Source organism: Fukomys damarensis, unplaced genomic scaffold (genome assembly GCF_012274545.1).
Source record: "Fukomys damarensis isolate Sample0158 unplaced genomic scaffold, DMR_v1.0_HiC HiC_scaffold_1, whole genome shotgun sequence".
Classification (NCBI taxonomy): Eukaryota; Metazoa; Chordata; class Mammalia; order Rodentia; family Bathyergidae; genus Fukomys; species Fukomys damarensis.
The window spans coordinates 24,917,317-24,934,567 of NW_022900913.1; the positions used below are offsets into that span (position 1 = coordinate 24,917,317).

General features: G+C 36.0%; 1 protein-coding gene across 3 annotated transcripts in view; it reads right to left on the reverse strand.

Moving 5' to 3' along the window:
• Window positions 1-17,251, reverse strand: part of Zfr (zinc finger RNA binding protein) — a 78,010-nt gene that overhangs the window by 49,470 nt on the left and 11,289 nt on the right. For 2 of the 3 annotated variants that reach the window (XM_033758447.1, XM_033758456.1), the window contains exons 2-5: window positions 10,162-10,185; window positions 8,185-8,467; window positions 6,227-6,371; window positions 3,555-3,773 (exon numbers count right to left, since the gene is read on the reverse strand). In XM_033758447.1, coding sequence (XP_033614338.1) covers window positions 3,555-3,773; window positions 6,227-6,371; window positions 8,185-8,467; window positions 10,162-10,185 — 671 coding nt within the window. The remainder of the gene's footprint in view (window positions 1-3,554; window positions 3,774-6,226; window positions 6,372-8,184; window positions 8,468-10,161; window positions 10,186-17,251) is intronic. The other variant, XM_010605408.3, reaches the window with a different exon arrangement.

Genomic DNA, 17,251 nt, shown 5'->3' on the forward strand with positions numbered 1-17,251 from the left:
GGTGAAGGGTGAAGGGAGGGCAGAGGTAAGGGGAAAAAATGAGAATCAAGACTTGCCATGTAGAGGTACATGATCCCAACAATGAATGTAACTGTACTGTATCCCTAAAATGTACCAATAAACTCAATTGAAAAAAAAATGTAACTGTACTGTATCCCTAAAATGTACCAATAAACTCAATTAAAGCTGGAAAAAAAAACAAAAAACAAAAAAAAAAACAATGAGTCCATAGTAGTACCAAAAAAGCAGGTTGGGTGTAATGGTGTAGGCCTCTAATTCTGTGCTCTGGGAAGCTGCAACAGGAGGCTGAAGCAAGAGAATACCAAGTTTGAGTCCAGCTTGAGCAATTTTGTGAGTAGGCAAGACCCTTCCTCAAAATGAAAAATAAAAATGTCCTGGGGATGTAGCCCTATGCAAAGGCCTTGGGTTCATTTCCTAGGTGGAGGGGTGAGAGGGAGGAGGAGGGAGAAGAGAGGGGAGGGGAGGGGGGAGAGAGGGAAGGGGAGGGAAAAGAGAGGGGAGAGAGAGACACTTTACTTTAGAGAAGAATGACCAAACTTAAAAGTGTATTTGCAAGCCAGGGATGGTAACAAATGTGTCTAATCTCTGCACTTGGGAGGATGAGGCAAGAGGACCCCCATGAGTCTGAGGCAAGCCTGTGGTATTTAACAAGTTCTAGGCTTCCCTCAATTATATGGCAAGATCCTGTTTCAAAAGAAAAGCATTTGCATTTGCAAATGGCAAAAACCACCTCAGAAACAGAGATGTAACAGAGATTTTCAAAGGATTTAACACCCTACCATAGTTGGGCATTAGTCTTACAGATTTTTAAATTGTTAACGGAAGGTGGGGGATTTAGCTCAGTGGTTCTGACGCCTGCTTCACAAGTGCAAGGACCTGAGTTCAATCCCTGGTACAAAAAAACAAACAAACAAAAACAAAACAAAAAAAACAAGCACAAACAGGCAAGGGACCCAGGTCTATCCCCCGTACTGAAATAAAATAAAACAAAACAGCACAAACACAAATACACCAAAATATAAAGCCAAGCCATAAAAGACATTTGCGACAAACAAGAAAATGTATATATTTGACAGTATCCATGTTCAACTCCTTTTTATTATATGGAAATTGTGGCCACATAAAAGAACACCTTTTTCTTAGGAAATACTTTCTGAAAAATTAATAAAGTATCATGTTGTCTGTAACTTATAACATATACTCCCAAAAGCATGCAGAAATAGGTTTTAAGTGGAAGGCAAGATAAAATATATGTTTCAATGTATTAACTGGTGAATGTAGGTTAACGGTATACGGGCATTTCATGTACTATTTTTCGACTTTTACACAGAATTTTAAAGTCCAAAATAAAGCCTGAGGAAACAATCAAAAGAATGGCATAGCTCTATACTTAGAAACTAGAAAGGGAAATTAAAGCAGTTTACAAAACAGCATATTTAAGACAAGTTCAGACCAGGTGTAGTGGATCACACCTGCCATCCCACAAGCATGAGGCTAACCCAGCCTAGGCTACACAGTCAAGGCCAGCTTGGACTACACAGTAAGACCCCATCTCAGAAAACAAACAAAAAAAAAGGATAAAGTTTGTTTTTGGTAACAAAAACCATTAATAGTGATACATGCTTAATGGTTTGATTTTTAAAAAAACTATAGTTTCTAATTTCAAAACAATATATTACTCATGCAATGAAGCAGTAAATAAAAGCATAATTATTTTAAACAGTGTAATGCAAACACCAAGAAACCTGAAGGAATTCTTAATATTATGATTATGTAAGAGAATGCCTTTATTCTTAGGAAATACTTTCTGAAGAATTCAAGGCAAAGTACTAGGATTAACTGATTATAGCCCACAGGAACACATAAAAGATGGAAACAATGAAAAGGAAAAGATACTCTGGTACTCCTTATTTTGTTGACATTCATATGGATATTTAAAAAAAGCATCCAATCACATTTACTGCAATAAGCGTGGTTATAACTAATTAACCAAGAGCAGAAAAGCTGTATCTGGGAAGTCGTGTATGTCTAGGAATAAGAAATAGTTTCTTAGATCTTAGTAAGATTTCTTTCCCAAACAGGACACATGTAGTGTCTTTATTATTTATCTTATTTTATTTTTTTGGAGACAGTCTCATTTCGTAGTACAGGCTGGCTCTGAACTCCTTATGTATCCCAGTCTAGACTTGAATTCACAGCTCTTCTCTTGCCTCAGCTCATAAGTGCTGAGATTACAGGGGTACATCACCACACTCAGCTTTAACTTTATTTTTTTGCATTAAGTTTATTGGTACATTTAAGGTAAACAATAGTTACATTCATCATTGGGATCTTGTACCTTTACATGATGTATCTTGGTTCTTAAATTTTTCCCATTTCCCTGCCCTCCTTCCTCCAACCTTCCCTACATCTTTATTCTTAATGTTATAAAATACCTCTCTACCCTAACCTCCTTTGATAAGGTCCTTATTATTCACCAGCTTAGCCAGAATTTCCATAACATCTCTTCATTCTAATTTATGTCCATATGTTGTCATAGGTAACTTATAAAACTACTGCAATCCTTTCTTTCATGCGTGCATTTTTTTTTTTTTTTTTTTTTTTTGGTACCAGGGATTGAACTCGGGACCTCACACTTGCCAGGCAGGTGCTGTGCCACTGAGCTAAATCCCTGGCCCTGCAATACTTTTCTTAAGTTATCTGTGGCACTCTTTCTGACAACAACATAAGATGCAACCACAAAAGCACAGCATACAAGGCTTGTCATGCAGCAATAATTCTGATCTTCCCTCCTAATGTTTACCCCACATATCTTAAATTTCAGCCACAATGAATTGCTGTTCTCAAATATGACTTGCCTGTCTAATTCATTACTGTAACCCTAGCAACCTAGAGAGGTAAGAAATATGAGAAATAAAGACTTGCTTCAAAGACCCAAACCACAACAAAGTATCAATAGATCAGAATTACAATTGCCCATGTCACCTTAAAGCCACCAGAGTTAAGACATTATAGAATGAATAACATGTAAAATAGTAACAAACTATGTAGTAGGTACAAAGCCCAGCATGTACAAAAAGTAATTTGTGAGTTTAATCACTGAAGTATGGATTACTTCCTTAACCAGAAATTAGTAAGCATACTGGACATAGTAAAGTTCTAGTGATCATTCTTCTCTAAGGGAAATTGGTTTATCTGTGGTACTCCCTGAGTACTAACCTTGAATTTTAAAATTCATTTGAAAAAACAATGATCCTGGAACTATTTCTTACTTCCACTAATTAGAATCTTAGACCCAAGACTCATGACTATCTCTCAAATTCCCAAAGAGCACTTCATATTCTGCTGAGATCTTTTGTTAAGACAACAAAAACTATTTTTATTATGTATGATCCTTTTGTCACATTATACACATATATTCAATACTTATCAATTCAGTTCCTGATATTGAGAATGAGTTCACAGAACACCGAGTTTCTAATAAATACTTTTGCAATGTGTTTACTCATTTAATCCGTTTTTATCAGTCTTACCAGAATAAGTAACTGCTGTGGTACTGTAAGTAGCACTCTGAGTATAGGATGGCACCACAGTAGCCGCAGCTGCTACAGGCTGTACAGTGGAGGACACAGGATAAATGGAGAAAGTAGTGGTAGCAGGACTTGGTGTGGCTGGTTTTATGGCTGTCACTTGTCGAGTTTGCTGGGCTTGAGTATACTGAGTTGCACCTTGGCTATAACCTGCTTTGGGAGCTAAAGTGAGAAAAAACATCAGAAAACAAACTAGGTGAATCACCAATACTTTTTGTAACAATATACTTAGAAAATTAGAAAGATTAAGTTGCTAGAAATGCTAACCATTTCTCCCCCTGCCCCACCGCCGTCTCCTTTTTTTTTAGTACCAGGGATCAAATTCGGGAACTTGCACTTGCAAGGCACGCAGCAGAACCACTGAGCTAAATTCCTGCCCCCCGCCCCCGTCCAATATCTTATGGACAAAAAGAGGTAAAACTTATGCTTTTTGTGTTATTTCAAAAATATTTTAGAAAAACTTATAACTGAAATAATAGTACATATAACTGGTAGATTAAACAAAAAGATTTCTAGAGAGAGAGAAAGAATGTGTGCATGTCTGTATTTAGGCTAGTCAGTCTACTTCACAGGCTTAATGCTGGGAATAGAATAAACAGCTTCTCAGGTATTTCAATCCACATTAAAAAATTCAATATTTAATTATATATTCAATGCATTTTACTGATTTAACCATGGTGAACAAGCTACCTCCAATTCACAGGTGATACTGACTTAAACATCATTAGCTTGAGTACAGCTATTTGTTTCTGGGGTACCAGGGACTGAACCTATGGCTACACACATAACAGGCAATCATTGATATGTAATCATTGGATCCAGAATGCAGCTATTCTTAAATGGCCGCCACCAATTTCTCTGCTAAACTTACTGCTGCCTTCAAATTCAAAACAATGTATATTTCAAAGAATCTTATGAGCCTTACAATCAATTAGTAAATTAATAATCACTTAATGATGACAAAGCACACAAGTGTTACTTCTGAGAAAGGACGAAATAGCAGAGGGCCAAATTCATTTTTCCACTTAATTAAGATACCTTAAAACTTTTTTCCCTTGTACTGGGGATCAAACTTAGGACCCTGCATTTGACAGGCACACAAAGCACCACTGAGCTACATCCTCAACCCTGCCTTAAAACTTTTATCTATACTGTTTATGAAATTTGATTATAACACACAGATAAAGACACTATTTTACAGAGAGCAAACGAATATCCAAGACCTAAATGATTTATAGTTATGTGTCAGAACTCATGACTAAATCAAGATATTCTGACTCTCAGATAATTCAGCACTTTTAAACACAAGCCTCGCCTAATTAACTAGGAAGTTCATTTTAAATTATCATACACACAAATCAATAGAAAAGAAATCAAAAAAAGGTGTGTCAGTATAATTCAAAACACTTTAAAACCACTTGTAACAGCCCCTAAAATCACAGAACTAGAAGCAAACCTACAGAGATTTGGGCTAACTACTTCATTTATAAATAGGAGAAGAGATGGGATTAAAAAAAAAAAAAATCATTTGCTCCCATTAGTGGTAAAGCCAGTTCTGGAAGCCAATTCTTCTCTCTCTTGTTTTTTGTTTTTGTTTTTTTTTGAGACAGGTTCTCACTATGTAGTTGAGACTGACCTGGAACTCACTATGTAGCCCAGGCTGGTCTCGAACTCAAAGTGATCCTCCTGGCTCAGCCTCCCAAGTGCTGGGAATACAGGTGTGGGCCACCACACCTGGCCCAATTCTGCTCTCTCTTAATCCAATGTTCTACCCACAACATAGGGCCTTCAAAAAAAAAGGAGTCAGTTACTTTTTAAACCTTGGAGACCTTTGTTTTGAAAGTTCTCAATTAAATCTATGTGAAAAATGCTCCTTCTAAAGATTACAGATACAGAGGCAGATTCTTTGTAAATCAAACACTTCTGGCATTTAAACCATTATATACTGTGCTTAATACTCAGTGGCTAGTAACAGAATCAAATGTCATTACAGATCAGGGGAAGATGAATACAAAATATAAGCCATTAAAGAAAACTCCATTGGCTACAAAGTCACTCTATATGCAGTGTTCTGAGATTTTCTGGAAAAGAAAACTGTGGTCAGAAGCTATTGCCACACCTTCTTTTTTACTTACACATATTTCAGCAAGAAGGTAACTTTATACAGATGACAACAAATGGAATAAATCTCCAAGAGAAAAAGAGTTTGATTGTAAATGCTTCCATAAATAACTATATAATCCAAAGGCATTCTAGTAGCTGAAAAGAAGGGTATGTAGTCTGCCTTTCAACATAATGTATAATGAATGGTTTTAGATAAACCTAGAAGCTTATCTTTACTGTAAAATAGCCTGAAACTGGGTATGTAGCACATGCCTGTGATCCTACCACTCACGAAGGCTAAGACAGATGGATGGAAAGTTGGGGCTCACTAGACAATGGAGTGACTTGGTCTGACAGAATAAGAAATGAATATATAAACAAACTTGAAAAGAGGGCCGAAGGTGTAGCCCAGTACAAATGCTCTACATTCAATTCTCAGTGCAAAAAAACAAAACAACCCTGAATCATATACTTCAATAGTTTATAATAAAATTGTGTGTGTTTAAACCTACCTGTCTGGTAGTAGGTTTCCGCAACTGAAGGCTGAGGCTGGGCAGCAGCAGCTACAGCAGCAGCAGTTGCTGTTGGCTGTTGGTAGTACTGCTTACTATCATAAGCTACAGCAGGAGCTGTGGATCTTACATATGAGTATGAGTCCTAAAGAAAAGGAAAGAAAGGAAACTTTGTTGTGACAGAAAAAATAAATTCTACTATTTACAAAAACAATAGAGGAAAACAGCTTAAAAGTATAGTTCTCAGATTTAGACATAAAACAATCAAATTCAATATAGATATAAAATCAAAAGCATTTCAAGCAGTATATGTAACTTCTACAATTAGAACAATCACAAAAACATTTATTCAGTACAAACTAATCTTAAAGTTCATAGCAATTTTGCCTTAAAGATAGAACCTACAGGGCCAGGGTTAGCTCAGTGGTTCTGGCGCCTGCCTTGCAAGCACAAGGACCTGAGTTTGATAACCAGTACCAAAAAAGAAGAGAGAGCGAGAGATCCTACAGTATCAGAAGAGAACAAGGGTGGAATTGGGAGTATAGCTCAGTGGTAGTAGAGCTTGTGCCTAGTACAGGGAGGCCCTCAGTTGGATCCCCAGCACCACAAATTCAAGCAAGGCAAAGCAAAGCAAAGCAAAAACAATACCCCCAAACACCTGTTTGACTAAACTTTATTATTATTATTCCTGTTTTCTTTTCATTATTTCAAGGATTAGGTGAATTCTGAGTCAAATGAATTTTGATACTGTACAAAGTAAGGAGGGATGGAAAGGCACACAAGGAAAGTCTGAAGAAGCAGGTAAGGCTAGAAAAAAATGGGTTTTACAGACCTAATTTAAAACAACAAAATTTACTGGGTCTCTGGGAATAATGAAACAATCACAAACATCAAAATAACTCCAAATTTAATAAGTTAATAGCAAATACTATCATTGATTTAAATTTCAAGTTCTTAATTTACAAAGTCCCTAGGTTTTAAAAAGAGGTTCAGAAGGACCAGGGCCAGGGATTTAGCTCAGTGGTTCCGCCACCTGCTTTGAAAGCGCAAGGTCCGGAGTTTGATCCACGGTACCAAAACAAAAAAACAAACAAAGACCAAAACCCCCAAAAAGAAGGACCAAAGTTTAAAATAAATAAGACAAAAATAATTTTAAAAATTAGGATCAAATTAATTAAATAAACCAAGTGGTAAATTTAGCAATGTTTTCAAACCTACTACTATAATAAGAATTTATCCATGAAAGGAAAAGATGTATCTTAAGAGCTCGAAAATTTTTCGATACATACATGAAAAACATTGTGACAACATAAATGTGTAGGGAACAGGCTTTCCATCTTTGAGAAGTTTCAAGAAGAAAATATGCAATATATTTGTCCTAATAGCTTGGGCCTAAGATCTTGAAAATGACAGAAATATCTATGTTTCAAAAATGGATAATAGCCCACTCTACTAAAGGTCAAAAACTTGGGGTAAAATTAAAATATTTAACCAGTAATTTATGTAAAACTTAAAAGCTAAAGCAAAACACCCCCCTCCCCATAAATAGGGTACAATGGTGAGGGAATTACATAAAATTCATTTCAAGGAAACTTAGTACTTGCACTATGTCCTCCAAAATACAAAGACCCATTCACTCTTTTATCATTACAGGTTTATTTATTTATTTAGTAGTACTGGAGACGGAATCCAAGGACCACTGGGTTCCTGTCTGTCTCTTTCCCTTTCACTCCCTATATTGAGACAGTGTTTCACTAAGTTACCAGGCTGAGCTTGAATTTGCCATACTTCTGTCTCAGGCTCCTGAGTGATTGGGATTTACAGACATGTACCACCTGGCCTCACTACAGGTATATTTTAGAAGATTTAAGATTGACAAGCATTAGCTAAGACATTATATTATACACTGAGAGTCCATTAAACTTACAGGCAAAGGCTACTGAGACTAGTTTTCTTACCTGGTAGTTTTGTGTAGTAGCCGGGGGTGGTGGTGGTGGTGCTTCTTGTTGCCTCTGGGTATAACCATAGTCAGTTGCTGAATGTGCAGTGGGGTAGCCTCCATAAGCAGCAGCTGTTGCAGCAGCTGCAACTGCTACTGGAGCAGGCCTGGCAACTGCAACTGTAGCGGCTGCTGGTGCATAAGCAGCAGTAACTGTGTGGGCAGCTACGGGAGCCTGATGGACAGTGTAGCTAGCAACTGTAGTTGGATGAGAATAGGCTACACCCGAAGCTGGCTGCTGGCTATATTGTGAAGAAGAATATAATAAAATGATTTTAAAATCAAGGAGTTAATCAATTTAGAGTTATATAACAAATGAAAAGTGCACGTGCAAATAATGTAATCATGGACTATAAAAGGCCAAGTATGTGAACTCAATAACATTTTAATCATCATTTCTTAATCTTAGTACTTTAGATCAATGGATTATATTGCAAAGCATAGACATGAACTGGAATAAGAGACTACACTAAGGGGAAAAAAAATGATCAAATTACAGATTTCAAAGTATAGTTCTATATTATAATCTAGACTTTAAAATCCTAGCCCCCCCCAACATCTTATTTTAAACCACTTAAAGAACAAATTTAAGGCAAAAAATATTACCTAGTTAACTTAGGGAATATTTATATTGTTCTACAGCAACGGTTCTCCACTAAGGGAGATTTTAATGCCCAGGAGACATGTGGCCAAGACTGGAGTTTTAGTTTCTTTTGTAGATGGGGTCTGAACTAGGACCTGGGCTTGCTAATGCACATCATCACTGAGTTATACCAATCTGGAGAGATTTTTGATGCTGAAACTGCAGAAAAGTTGGTAGATTATAATGTGCAGTCCTGGCATTTAGTGGGTAGATGCCAGGGATACTGTTTACTCATCTTAAAATGTATGGGACCTCTCACACACAAAGAATTACATATAATGTATCAACAGTGCTGAGGTTGAGTAATTCTGTTCTAGGGCAGAACTTAACAAAAGAATATTATTTTAGATAAAATTTCCAGCTTGTAGGTATGCAAAATTTATCTTTAAATGTAATAGCACAAAAAATGTAATAGTACATACAAAAGGAGAGCTAAGTCAGATGCTTTGCAATCATTGCTTATTTAAATCTCAAGAGGCAAAAACATTTTACATAATAGTGATCAGATTTCTACCTTAAATTCTTAAAACTACATTATTTTAACATTTAAAAATTATCTTTTTAAAAAAGCAACCACTCTGTCCATACTACACAGGAGAATGCTCAGTAGATTTATGGGACCTTCCAAATTCACACTGCCCAAAAGTAAGTCATGGGTAGATTTACAGGGTTACAAAGCAAGGCTTTATTTGAACAAAGCCTGCATTGCAGTACCTGGGGGTCAGTTCACCACAAAAACCTCCCAAAACGAATCCCTATTTTAACTTTTAAATCAAGAGTCTATGTCACATAAAACTAAAGGCCTACAGATATTAGCATATCAAAGTACATTTATTATTCAAGGTTCTCTGAGAAATTTACTCACAATTCCACTTGCTAAGTAAGGCTATAGTACCAGGGCAGCGAATACTTTCTAAAATGGAGAGCCCCGAAGGTTATTTAGCTGGCAAATTTTAGCTGACCATAAATTTAAATATGAACTGACAATTAATACCTAAGGGGGAAAAAAAAAACCCAAACTAAGCTGAAGTGGCAGCAATAAATTAGATTCCTATCTGATTCCTGGATTACAGTGCAAATGCAGTATGCATGATACCACAGAAATACAGTACACAATTCAAATTTTGGATTAGCATTTTAATTGTTAAGCAAAACACTGATAAAACTAGCACGCTTTCAGAGGGAATCAACATGAACTTTATAGATACAGGTTTTATTTCTCATAAAAGCAGAGGCCCTGAGGAAATTCAGTCTAGAAAAGGTGATAGCTGCCTTCTAAAAGAAGACACTTACTCCATGCTGCTCCAGAGAACAGAACTAGAACCAACAGATGGAAGTTACAGGGTGGCAGATTTCAGTCCAATATGAAAAAGAAAACAAAAAACAAAAAACAAAAACAAAAAACTTAGAATCCAAAGAATGGAATTCAAAGAAACTTTTAATTTCTATTTGGATGAGGTTTCCACATTTTTGATATAAAAATAGCCAACATTTTCTACATATGACAATTACAAAAGAGGAAAAGGGAAATTTATATTTTAATAGTGAACAATTCTACTCCCAAAGAAAACATGTCAATAACAAGTTGTATCCCTGAGTAAATTCAGAACTCAGAAAAAAGAGTATCTAAAACATTCACAAGCTATGTGCAACTCGTAGTAAATATTTAAATAACAGGATAAGATTTCATACATTCAGACTACACATGTTTAGTTATAGAAAAATTCAGATAGTTTTGGATTCTTATACAGTTGCCCCTTGGTATTATGGATGACTGGTTCCAAGGCTCCCTAAGGATAACAAGTCCAAGGACACTCAACTTCTTTATATGAAATGGTGCAGTATATGCATATAACCTACATACATCCTCCAGTATACAGTAAATCATCTCCACGTTACTTACAGAGGTCATACAATATAAAAACAATGCAAATGGTTGTATTGTTCAAGTAATAAGGACAAGAAAAAAGGGTACACATGTTTAGAACAGATGTATTTTTTAAAAAATATTTTCCATCATTCCACTGTTCCTTATGCAGTCTATGCCCACATTTCTTGGTCCTTTATACTTGACCTAGAAGTTAAAAAAGCAGACAGGAATAAAATGGAAGGGTCAAGTTAACTAAGCAGACAATATGAGTTATACTGCCTTGGATTCTAACCTTGATCCATGTGACTCAAGAAGACCATATGTTCTGGTTTATGCTGCCTCCATGTAATTAATAGTATTCTCATGCCTCTGTTTGAACAGTAACTTATACAGTCACCTTTTCCAGGAGACTTAAAAAAAGATGCCAGTACAATCAGCAGCTACCGCTAATCTTTAGGGTTGTGTGATCAAACTTTGGCTCCATAGTCAAGTTCCCATTCATCACTTGGACCAAAACATTAACCTCTACCAAAGTATTAAAAGGAATGATAAGCCAGTGCCAGTGTCAACTATTTGGGCCAACGACTAGGGCTGCTGTTCAGTGTGATTCTCTGGGTTGTTATCTTAAATCATCTGAAAAACTCTAATTCCAGTTATCTATCTATCTATCGATCAGTCATTCTATATATAAACAGACTAGCAAGTCAATTAGAAATACTCAGTGACTAAATGAATTTACTTTTAAAAATTCAAGTCAAGGGATTGGTATAGCTCAATGGAAGAGCATTTGCTTAGTGTTAAGTGAAACTCTTGAGTTGGATCCTCAGCACTGGGGTAAAGGTATGGTGGGAAGAATAAAAAATTCAAGTCAAATTAAATTCAAATTAGTTCACGTGAAATTAGTCATACTACAAACAGTTCAAATGAAAGCTTTTGTCTAGTTTGGAGTATTAAAATAAAAGGTATAATTTATCTCCCAATTAAAACAGAACATCAAGTAAATAAAAATCCAAGTCTTGTGCTATAAAATACATATGAATATGAAAAGACTTAAAATTACTAAGCATGCAATAGAGCAGAAGCTTCTTGTGGATAATCTCCTTTGTAAATAAAATCTAATCAGAGTCAGTTTTAAACTGAGACAAGCTAAATAATAAATCCTGACACTCTAAGAAAGGTTTGGAAATATTTCAAGATATTGGATATAAAAAAAGATTACTTCTTTTGATGAAAAAATGGAACAGTGGCTACCTACGGAATTATAAAGCTTCGGGGCAGCCTTACTGCTTTATTTGTTTTTGATCCAGGTTCAGTGATCCTCCTGCCTCAGCCTTCTGAGTGCTGGGATTACAGGAGTGTGCCACCATGCCCAGTTTAAAGGCAACCAAAATTGCCAAGCATTTTAAAAAAGCCTACTATAAACTGCAAAACAAATAAAAATGATCCTGCAGGAAATGAGTATCTCAAGAGACAAGAGTATTTTCAAAAACTGTAACCTGTATCTATAAAAGAACTTTGCGCGAGTTTGGAAGTCTAGGAGACCCAATACCCAACAAGAAGGAATTCTAGGGAAAAAAGAAAAAATCAGAATAAAGAATGAAGATGTTCCACTCCTGAAGGGAAGCAAATTTTTCAATTCAACAGTCTTACAAAGTATGAAACAGAATGATCAATCAAACTTGGAGATATCAGTGTTTTACATCTCAACCCAAAGAAGATCCTTCAATTCGGGGGGGGGGGTTGGTTACCTACAACAAAATGAAAAGTACACTCCTTACTGATAACACTAATCACTGATAGACAATAATGTAATGTCTTCAAAATTCAAGGGAAAATGGTTAAGTAGAATTTTGTACATAAATATGGGAGCAGAATAAAGATTTTTTTGGTACTGGGGATCTAACTCAGGACCTTGTACTTGCAAGCCAGGTGCAGTGCACTGAGCTAAATCCTGAGGCCCTAAATATTTTAAAAAATATACATTCAAGGAGTGAAGTTTACCTCTTATACACCTTTTCTTAGGAAATTCCATGAAGATATACTCCAGGATAAACAAAAAACAAACCAAGAAAACATGGGACCCTTCAAACAGTAGAGAAAGATGAAAGTGTAGGTCAACAGCTATGAAGCAGGTACAGACATCAATGGTACAGACTGTAATCAGAGAAAAACCAGAAGCATCTGAGAGAAAAATGTCCAGAAGACAAAGAATTAGATAAAACAGATGGGATAAGGAAACCTAAAAAAATCTTAAAATATAAAAGTCAGTGACAAGGTTTAATTTTTTTCAAAAACGAAAAATTATTTGAATTTGAGCCTACTAAGATTTTTCTATTAAAGTGGAGTAATAATTGGTTTCACAGTAATACTATTCACATAAACATAACAATGAAATTGTTGTTTTCATGTTTTAAAATCAACCTAAATTACTGAAGAAAAACTATGATTATACAACACAGCATAAATGTATTACAAGTAAAACCACAGCAGTAAGTTGAGGGATGGGATATAGAAAGAGAAGCAAAGAGCCAGACATGGCGGCGCACACCTGTAATCCCAGCACTCGGGAGGCTGAGGCAGGAGGATCACTGTGAGTTCGAGACCAGCCTGGGCTATATAGTGAGTTCCAGGTCAGTCTCAATTACATAGTGAGGCCCTGTCTCAAAAAAAAGAGAGAGAGAGAGAGAGAGAGAAGCAAAGGACAAACATTTTCAATATTATTAGAGAGTACTGAGTTCCTATTTATCATTGACAGAAGTAGAAGTGAAGTTTACTGTCTGAGGAAACAGAAATAGCCTATCACTAAATTTGGGAAGAGGAGAAATAAAAAGCAAGAGAGAGTTTTAAAAAGTCTTAAATTATAATTGTGGGAAATAAAAATTAACTTCATAGAACTGGTAAATCACCAAAGAGGCACATTATTCAGTGATATGGACATTAAAAACAGAAGAAAGAAACTAGAATGCACTAAGGGCAAAGTTCTCTGGGGAATAGAAGTCTACTTTCTATACCACAGCAATTCTTAAAATGTGATCCAAGGACCCAGGACCTCTAAGGATCCCTAAGATCTTTTCAGGGATCCACGATATTCTCCCTTTTGCAATTAAACATCTATTTGCATAAAGCTGATCTGGCTTCATATATTTTAACCCAATTTGTTACTGCAATAGACTAAATGCAGCAGATTTGAGAATCCAACAGTATTAAGACAATAGATTTGTAAAAAATGTAAAACAATGCCTCTTATCTCACTACTTTTGGAATTCAGTTATTTTTTCATAAAGGTATTTTTGTTAATATGTTATGTTTTACTACTCTTATTTTTAATGACTTAATAAAGTTTCTTTAACTTTAATTTTTAAAACAAAAGCCCTTTGGGATATTCAATAATAAGAGTCAGAGGGGTCCTAAAACCAAAAAGTTTGAGAATGGCATTTTTATGAGACAGCCTATTAACTTGAAGTCCAGAATAGTCACTCAGCATTAACTTTCCTGCTACTTATTATTCCTCTAAGAAAGTTCCCTTCTATTATGCAACACAGAAAAATAAACTTAGTTTTTTAAAAATTTTTTTTATGTTTTTGGTACCTGGGGTCGAACTCAGGCCCTTGTGCTTGTGAAGTAGACATCAGAACCACTGAGCTAAATCCCAGGTCCTTGCTTAGTTTATTAACAAAAACTCATTTATGGCAAAGTAAGGTTTATAACTCAAGGGATAATATGCAGAACCAAAGCATGAACCTAAGTAGTGCAGTGCCAGTGTAAGAACACTTAATTATCATTACTTTCTTTTTTGTTGTTTTGTTTAGCTTTTCCAGACAAGTCTCATTATGTATTCCAGGCTGACCTAGAAGTCACTACTGTCACCCAGGCTGGCCTCAAAATTGCAGGGATCCTCCTGCCTGGCCGCCCAAGTGTTGGGATTACAGGCCACACCCAGCTCGTCACATCTACTTTTTAGTTTTAAATAGTCTAAAACATGATGATAAATTCAACATCTAAAAATCAATGTTTAAAATACCACTTCACAGAAAAGACAAAGTCCATGTGATAATTTCAACTGATTCAAAAAAAGCATAAGACTCAACATTTTTTCATGATAAAGAAAAAAAAGTAGGAATAAAATAAAATGATCTTAACATAATAAAAGCTATTTATGAAAGGTCCATTGCTAACATCATACTCAAAGGTACAGAAAAATCATTTCCTCAAAAATTGATAAAGACTTAACACAGTACAATGGATATGGCAATGAATTCTTGGTTATGACAGCTAAAGCAAAGATAGACAAAGGGGACTATGTCAAACTTCAGTACATTGTGCACATGCCTGTAATCCCAGGATTCAGGAGGTTAAGGCAGGAGGACTAATTACCATTGAGTTTGAGGCCAGCCTGAAATACACAGGGAGCTTGACACAGGGAGACCCTGTCTGTGTCTCTCTCAGACACACACCCACGCCTCCTTAGGGGGCCTTAAAGGGCACAATCATCACAGCAAAATACACACTAATCAGAGCCAGGAGAAAATATTTGCAAATTATATATCTAAAGCCAGGCATGGTGGTACGCACCTATAATCCCAGCTACTGAAGAATCACAAGTTTGAGGTTACCTGGGGGCAACCTGGTGAGACTGTCTCAAAATAAAAATGCCTGGGGATATAGCTCAGTGATAGGATACTTGACTAGCTCAACAGAGGTCTTGGGTTTAATCTCTAGTACCAATATCAAATAAATATCTGGTTAAGGATTAAAAGACAGAAATATATAAAGAACTACAGTTCAACAACAAAAAGTCAAATGACTTATTAAAAAAATAAAGACAGGCTCTGTGATCCCAGAATTCCGAAAGCTGAAGCAGAAGAATCAATGAATTTGAGGTCAGCCTGGGCTACACAGTAAGTTCAGGATAGTCTGAACTGAGTAGTAAGACCCTGTCTCAATCCCCCTTCCAAGGGCCAGATTCAAATAGATATTTCTCTACAGATGATATACAAACAGTTAAAGAACATATGAAAAGATGTTCAAAATCATTCATCAGTGAAATGTGAACCAAAACAATGAGACAACATCTCATCAATTACAATGGCTACTACAAAAATAAAAAGTGTTTGAGACATGTGGGAACCACTGTATAAAATTCTATGGCAAACAATATAGAGATTTGTCAAAAAATTAAAACTAGAACTATCATATCACACACTCAGCAATTTCATATTTGATTGTATAGTCAAAAGACATAAAAGCAATGTTTGTTATGGCTTATGTCTTAGATGCCCCCTCAAAGCCTCATGTGGTTGGTCATAGGTAGGGCTTTTTCAGAGGTGGCTGGATCTAGAGGGTATAACTTGGATTAATTCATGGTGCAATACTAGGCTCAAGTGCACTAGGATTAAGGGTACGAGTGTAACCTGCCCTACATAGCCTGGATAAGATATAAAGAATGGAAAGAGCTGTGGTCATCCCTTGTTTTGCTACCTTTTGCCAACTATGAACTGTTTCTCCTCTGCCATTCTGTCTGGCATTGGAGCCAGCCAACTATGGACTGAAACCTCTACAAACTGTAAGGCAAACAAACCATTCCTCCTTTAACTTTGGGCACTGGGTATTTTGTCTTAGCAATGAGAAAAGTTAAGAATGTCTAAGAGATATCTGCACATCCAGCACTATTAACAAGAGCCAAAAGGTAGCAGAAACCCAAATGTCTACCAACAGAGGATTAAAAAGCAAATTGTAGTATATACATACAAAGGTTTAGCCTCAAAAAAGAAAGAAATACTGTCATGGGTAGAGAACATGGATGAACCTTAAGAACATTGTATGTTAAGTGAGACGGGCCAGTTGCAAAACAAATACTGCATTATCCACTTATAGGAAACATCTTAAGTGCTAAAATTCCCAGAAACAAAGTAGAGTGGTGGTTACCAGGGACTGGGGAAAAGGCCGAGTTGTCATATAATAAGTATAGTTTCAGATTTGCAAGATGAGAAATGTCTGGAGATGTATTTCACAACAATGCGAATATACTTAACACTACTGTATTACAATGTTAAAAATGACCAAGATGATAATTTTTATGACAAATGTGAATTGAGTACTACCTCATTCTAACGGAATTACTGCTACTTAAGACAACTTTTCAAAAGTAGCAAAAAACAAATGAACATTTATTATTATTTATTTATTTTGATATGAGGGATTGAACTTGGGACATTCCGCTTGTGAGGCAGGCAGTAGCACCACTGAGCTAAATCCCTGGACCAAACATTTATCATTCAGCTAAGTAAACTTGAAAATTAAAAAAAAAAAAAAATCTAAAAATGGAGACAAAGTTTTTTTTTTGGTACCAGGGATCGAACTTCAGTCCTGCTCGTAAGGCAGGGGTTGGAACCACTGAGCCAAATAAATCCCCAGCCCGAGACAAAGCATTTTATAAATTATGTCTTGGTTAAATGAATGAACAGGTTGGACAGAAAAGACATTCTGAAGCTAAAAGCCACAAGTAAACTAGGC